Below are 7500 nucleotides of genomic sequence, written 5' to 3' on the forward strand. Positions count from 1 at the left end.
AGATAAATACTTTTTGGGAAACATTTTAACAACACTAATCTGGTATGGGGTCCCTTGCACAAAACATTTTCAGGGGGGAATCCAGCAAAGCACATTGAAGATAAAAGTGATGCTTTACATTGCTAGCTTACATTGCTATCGTTTTAATTTATACGATATATAATCCAAAAAGCGCTCATATTTTGCGGGAGAGACGGACGAGGAACAGAAATGAAGCGCCAGCATATCGATCAGTTCAGAACCACGGAGAGCGCCCTGGATTAGGAGAGACGAGTCATTCTTTCTGCCGCGCTAACGGCTAAATCAACGTTAAGCTAATATGACTGCAGAGCGTAGCATATGGTAGCCGAAAGGCGAACTGACAAATTTAAAAAAGGAAAAGAAAATCAGAATATTCCTCTCTCGCCCGGTATCATTGAGGATGCGCTAGGGCGTCTACAGACGTCGTATGTACCCCTCGGTTCGAGTCCCTATGACGTTTCCAGACGTTGTATGTACAGAATGTGTTTAAAATGGTACGAATTAAAATCACACCTGTGTGAAGTGAGGGGCACTCTTATCATTGTACAATGTACATCATCATGACATAAAATAGACACTATGCCTATTTGCTCAGACAATATGACTGAGCAAATTCTCCATTCATTGTCCATGGGAATTGAATGTTTGTTTAAGACGAAGTTTGTGGACCGTAACTAAAAGCTGGATGTAAGGAGGGACTTTTTATTATTTTTTTATTATTATTTATTTACCCAGGGAAGTAGCTGAGCACAGGTGCTCATTTTCAGCAATGCCCTGCACATAGAAACACACAAACAGACACACATTAAAACCTGGGAGCTGACCAGTACAACCACAGTCTGATACTGTTGGCCACTAAGCAGCTCCAGGGGGAGCAGTTGGGGGTTCAGTGCCTTGCTCAAGGGCACTTCAGCTGTGTTGGCTGAGTGATGACAATCACTTCCCCACCCAGATTTTTCCTGCCCGTCCGGGGAATCGAACCGGCAGCCTTTCGGCAACAAGGGCGCTTCCTCTAACCCTTAGGCCACCGCTGCCCGAAACTAGCAAGTAGCAACTACTCAGCAACTAGAAAAAACAAACAATCTACAGCACCGACCGGGCACTGTGTCGCACGGCGCCTCACGGAGGGACTCACCCGATGGGGGTCGCTGTCCAGCACTCTGCGCCTCGCCGCCTCCAGCTCCTCGTAGGATGGCGCCACGCGGGTCTGATGGAACTCCCTCCTCAGAGCCTGGACACGCTGCTCGCTGTGGAGGAGAGGGCAGAGAGACCAGGTTAGTGGTTCTGACCTGAGATCAGATTCTAAAAATGTCTTCTACATCCTGACAGTTTTCCATTCTGACCCGAGATCAGATTCTAAAAATGTCCTCTACGTCAGTCGCTCTTCGATTTTTCAAAAATAGCAGACCTACAAGCTCGTAGCGCGCCACTCGGTGGCGCGCTATGAGCTTGTAGATCTGCTATTTTTCAATAGCTAAAGCATAACATAGTGCTAACACCAAAATGGGTTCCCGCCGAGAATGGGTTAAATTCAAGGACCCCCAGTTTGACATGCATTAGTCTACGGACCCCCATTTAATGGCATTTCGATATCTGGGACCCCCAATTTATATTGTAAAATCACTGTGGTTTAACTCTCAGAGTTACAGACCCATGAAGGTCCATGTGGTTCCAAACTATCATTTAGCTGGGGAACCCCTGGAACCCCCTCAAGGACCCCCTATAGGGGTACCCGGACCCCACTTTGGGAACCAATGCATTATGTTTCACTGAAAACACATCCGTCCATGTTCTGGAAGTATTATAAAGAAAACACGACTCATGCATAGTTAGTTAGCATAGTTAGCATGTCATACTAGGCAAACGAGGCCTGTGTCAGCTCTTACAAGTAGGGTGGCCAGACGTCCGGTTTCACGCCGGACAGTCCGGTTTTAGACCCACCTGTCCTCCTCCCACCTCAACCTCTGGCCGGACACATAATTGTCCGTTTTTTTGTGATATACAGTGCTTGTGTCATTTACTGTCATTTACGTCGTCTGCCTGGGTATTAAAATCTCCGCAGCGCTGCTCAGCTCCGCCTCCGGAGCGAGCCGGCCACACTGTCTTAAAAAGAGAGAGGCTAGTGGAGACGTTCAGAGTGTTGCCATGTCCCCTTAATTATAAGCGACTTTAGGCTTGTTTTATATAATAGGCTACTAAGCCTAGTCAGGCTTCTTTTGGGCTTGTTTTCATAGACATGGTTGCTTGGTTCTCTTCCAAAACTGGGCAACACTGCCAGTGGGATGGTCGGTTTGTTTGTTGTGCTCTCACAATCACTTTATACCCAGGGGGCAAACCACCCTTTTTTTAGGAAACCTGCATTTGCCATGACCTCAAAGGTTGTCCACCAGAAATAGTATCTATGACCCTGTAGGATCACAACCTATATGGACAACCCGGTAAATTTTTAGCTGGAAGTCCAATATGGCCGCCGCAATATTGGCCCCTATTAGTTATAATGGGGGGTGAATAGGGCAAAAATTTAAACCAAAACCAAAATCCACGAAACTTCTCAGGTTGATCAATGATATAAATATGAACATATTTTGTATTGAAGGTTTCCATGAAATTCAATATGGCCGCCACAATATGGCCGCCACAATATTAGCACCCAGAAAATGGTTTGGCTCTAACTTCTGAACCAGATGAGCTAGAAACGCAAAATCAGTGTCTATTTCATGTTTTCTGACCATGAGAGACTCTATGGAATACCTATTTTTATTATTGGGTGTCTGGACCCTTATTGTGCATATTTACAAGATGGTGGCTACTGGCTACCCGAAATAGTGCTTTACCATGATTTCTACCATGATTGTTGACTGTTTTGAATATCGTCACCTTATTAAACTAATTGCCTAAGTCATTTTTTGCCAAATTGCTTTTTTGGCCTAAATCACCACCTGGTGATGCTGGCCACCTCTGGTAAAATCACCCGAGCCCTAATGTAAAAGGCCTTCCGGTTACACCCTATTAAAACAATGGCCTATGTCAAGAGGGAGACCATATTATTTTGCCTAAGTCATAATAAAATGTGACTTAGGCCATTTTAACACACCTTTCAAAATGGGAGTGAATGGGACTGAATGGGAGGTACTGTTACTATGGGACTGATAGAATGGGAGTGAATGGGACTGAATGGGAGTGAAAGGGAGGTACTGTTACTATGGGACTGATACTATGGGAGTGCATGGGAGGTACTGTTACTATGGGACTGATACTATGGGAGTGAATGGGAGTGAAAGGGAGGTACTGTTACTATGGGTAACAGTACCCGGCCAGGAGACAACCCACAGAGCCTAGTCCCTCCATGTGCCAGAAGTGTACCTCCCAGCCTTGGCAGAGTAGTTCTGGAGTAGTTCCAACAGATTGTGTGCCCCTGGTTTTTCCCTAGTGGGACTGATTGAGGGTAGCTACTGGGACGTAAGTCGGGACTTGATCACTCCCGGCTGGGTCGCCTAAGTGATGGGTATGATGTTGAGAGATCCGAAACACCGTTGACCTCAGGATACATCACTGAGGATACGTCCCAGGTGCATCCATGCAATGTTTTTTAGTTATAGTTCTTCTATTTATATAGTGACTCATAGGAATAGACTATGTGACAACCAGGTATAGTCTGGTGACACCGGAGAGACGGGTGACAGCCGGAATGTAGACGGCACCCGGGTGAGCAGTATGGGTTAGTGCCCCAGCCTGTGTCCTCTGTGAGGATGAAGTCCAACAACCCTCGGTGAGGCCTTTGGGAGGGCCATGCAAGCAGCAAGCGGAACCGCAGCACCATGACCCTGCGGAACCATTGCCCAATGCCCACCACTCCTGAATAAACTGTCTGGTGCTGGGACTCTGATGCAACGCACAGGTCCTCGCTCTACTCCTGGTGAGAGCAGGAGTGGACCTGGTGAGACGTAGGAGGGGCCCGACCAGGAGACAACCCACAGAGCCTAGTCCCTCCATGTGCCAGAAGTGTACCTCCCAGCCCTGGCAGAGTAGTTCTGGAGTAGTTCCAACGGATTGTGTGCCGCTGGTTTTTCCCTAGTGGGACTGATTGAGGGTATAGCTACTGGGACATAAGTCGGGACTTGATCAACCCCGGCTGGGTCGCCTGAGTGAGGGGTATGATGTTGAGAGACCCGGAACCCCGTTGACCTCAGGATACATCACTGAGGATACGTCCCAGGTGCATCCATGCAACGTTTTTTAGTTATGGGACTGATACTATGGGAGTGCATGGGACTGAATGGGAGGTACTGTATGGCAGCGGTTCCCAAAGTGGGGTCCGCGGACCCCTAGGGGTACGCGACGCATAGCCAGGGGGTACCCAAGCCCCCTCAAAAAAAAAAAAAAAAAAAAAAATTGTGAAAAAAATTGTGAATCATGGTGTGTGTGTGATATGAAATGTCCAGTACCTCCCCAGTGCCTCCCCAAGTGCCACCCCAGTGTCTTCCCTGCAGTGTCTGCCCAGTACCTCCCCAATGTCTCCCCAGTGGCTGCAGTTTCTCCCCAGTGCCTCCCCAGTGCCTTCCCAGTGCCTCCTGCAGTGTCCCCTCAGTGCTTCCCCAGTGCCTCCCCAGTGCCTCCCCAGTGTCCCCCTGAGTGCCTCCCCAGTGTCCCCCCAGTGCCTCCCCAGTGTCCCCCTGAGTGCCTCCCCAGTGTCTCCCCAGTGTCTCCCCAGTGCCTCCCCAGTGCCTCCCCAGTGTCTCCCCAGTACCTCCCCAGTGTCCCCTCAGTGCCTCCCCAGTGCCTCCCCAGTGTCCCCCTGAGTGCCTCCCCATGCTCCCCAGTGTCTCCCCAGTGTCCCCCTGAGTGCCTCCCCATGCTCCCCAGTGTCTCCCCAGTGTCTCCCCAGTGCCTCCCCAGTGTCTCCCCAGTGTCTCCCCAGTGCCTTCCCAGTGCCTCCCCAGTGTCCCCCTGAGTGCCTCCCCAGTGACCAGCCGAGTGCCTCCCCAGTGCCTACCCAGCGTCCCCCTGAGTACCTCCCCATGCTCCCCAGTGTCTCCCCAGTGCCTTCCCAGTGCCTCCCCAGTGTCCCCTCAGTGCCTTCCCAGTGCCTCCCCAGTGTCCACTCAGTGCCTCCCCAGTGTCCCCCTGAGTGCCTCCCCAGTGTCCCCCCCGAGTGCCTCCCCAGTGCCTCCCTGAGTGCCTCCCGAGTGCCTCCCCAGTGTCTCCCCAGTGCCTCCCCAGTGCCTGCCCAGTGTCCCCCCAGTGTCTCCAATAGCAATACAAGAGCAATAATACAAATCAATCTTAATTTATTAATCTTATTCATTAATTATTGAATCAAATTAATTAATTAATCAAAATGTTCGACGCAAGAAGGCCCCAGTGCGGCCTGCGCCCAGCACCATGCCAAAGCTTTTTCCTGCAGGAAACACTGCTTGTGGTTGTAAATATATTGTTATCTGTGTTGCGAGGATGAGGGGGTACCTGGAAAAATAGCTACCCCAAAAGGGGTACCTGGTCCAAAAAAGTTTGGGAACCCCTGCTGTATGGGACTGATACTATGGGACTGAATGGGAGTGAAAGGGAGGTACTGTTAATATATGACTGATACTATGGGAGTGAATGGGAGTTACTGATACTATGGGACTGAATGGGAGTGAAAGGGAGGTACTGTTACTATGGGACTGATACTATGGGAGTGCATGGGAGTGAATGGGAGGTATTGTTACTATGAGACTGATATTATGGGAGGGAATGTAACTGAATGGGAGGTACTGTTACTATGGGACTGACACGATGGGAGTGAATGGGACTGAATGGGAGTGAATGGGGTGTACTGTTATTATGTGACTGAATGGGAGTGAATGGGAGTGAATGGGGGAGTGAATGGGACTGAATCGGAGTGAATGGGAGGTACTGTTACTATGGGACTGTCACTCCCATTCACTCCCATTCAGAGTGAAAGGGAGTGAATGGGAGGTACTGTTACTATGGGACTGTCACTCCCATTCAGTCCCATTCAATCCCATAGTATCAGTCCCATAGTAAAGTAATCTCTAAGATACATTGTTTTGGTCTCTGATTTTATCTGAAATCATTCCTACAACTCTACATAGGATCTGAGGGGAAATGACAATATGCAAGGTCAAATATATATGTCCCTTCTGTGTCATAAATCTTAGCCAATGGATTAATATTGCTTGTGTTTGCTAAAACAGTCAACAATCATGGTAGAAATCATGGTAAAGCACTATTTCGGGTAGCCACCATCTTGTAAATATGCACAATAAGGGTCCAGACACACCCAATAATGAAAATGGGTATTCCATTGAGTCTCTCATGGTCAGAAAACATGAAATAGACACCGAGTTTGCGTTTCTAGCTCATCTGGTTCAGAAGTTAGAGCCAAACCTATTTGCTGGGTGCCAATATTGTGGCGGCCATATTGTGGCGGCCATATTGAAATTCATGGAAACTTTCAATACAAAAAATGTTCATATTTATATCATTGATCAACCTGAGAAGTTTTGTGGATTTTGGTTTTGGTTTAAAATTTTGCCCTATTCACCCCCCATTATAACTAATAGGGGCCAATATTGCGGCGGCCATATTGGACTTCCAGCAAAAAAATTACCGGGTTGTCCATATAGGTTGTGATCCTACGGGGTCATAGATACTATTTCTGGTGGACAACCTTTGAGGTCATGGCAAATGCAGGTCAACCCCCTTTGCCCCCTGGGTATTAGTATAGTTAATGCAGAGATAAACAAACCAAATATGCCGAAATGAAAAACTATATTTAATGAGCAATGGAGCAAGGAACTCGACATCATAAAGAAAGGGAGGCTGTGTGAACATATAGGCTACTGGCATCATTCTATGTCCCACACCGATGACCATAAAACTGTATAAAAAAACCCACAAGAAAGAGATTAAACATAAAACATATCTAAACATGAAATAAAATAAATTGATTCTAAAATGAATGGCCTTTGTGGTACCCTATAATTTAAAAAGGTTAATTTAATTAGCAAATATATGTTCTCTGTGGACATAATGCTGGAGTTGATGGTGGTGAAAATCAGGTGCAATAGTAGTAGTAATAATATTAATATATGGGGGGGGGGGGGGGGGGGGGGGGGATCTGGGAGGGGGGGGGGGGGGTCGGGGGAGCGAGCCCCGCAAAAGTGTCCTCCTTTCTGAGGTCTTGCAGGTGGCCACCCTACTTACAAGGAGGCTGCACATCACCAAGTACACACTTTCCGCAATATGTCTATTCTGATTTAGTGTAGTATGTTAGGTTAGGTGTACACGTGCAGTCTTCTCGTACCGGAAATAGCAGATGCATAAGATCACAACGTGCCGCAGCACAATATGCAAGCTTTTACAAGTTGTCGTTTTCAGTAACAAAGGGTTAACAGCCACAACACACACTCAGATAACAGACAGACAGACAGACAGGTACCACATTATTGCTTAGCTTAACTATCAGTAGCTATA

At 47.7% G+C, this 7500-nt stretch overlaps 1 protein-coding gene across 1 annotated transcript in view; it reads right to left on the reverse strand.

Annotated features, from left to right (window-relative positions):
• The window catches only part of LOC310853930 (partitioning defective 3 homolog B-like), a gene marked incomplete at both ends in the record, with an annotated part of 195089 nt that overhangs the window by 45837 nt on the left and 141752 nt on the right, over positions 1–7500 (reverse strand). Inside the window, one exon of the mRNA XM_083758404.1 lies at positions 1157–1268. Coding sequence (XP_083614530.1) covers positions 1157–1268 — 112 coding nt within the window. The remainder of the gene's footprint in view (positions 1–1156; positions 1269–7500) is intronic.

The sequence above is a fragment of the Protomyctophum parallelum genome (genome assembly GCF_964188405.1).
Source record: "Protomyctophum parallelum genome assembly, chromosome: 23".
In the NCBI taxonomy this organism is placed as follows: domain Eukaryota; kingdom Metazoa; phylum Chordata; class Actinopteri; order Myctophiformes; family Myctophidae; genus Protomyctophum; species Protomyctophum parallelum.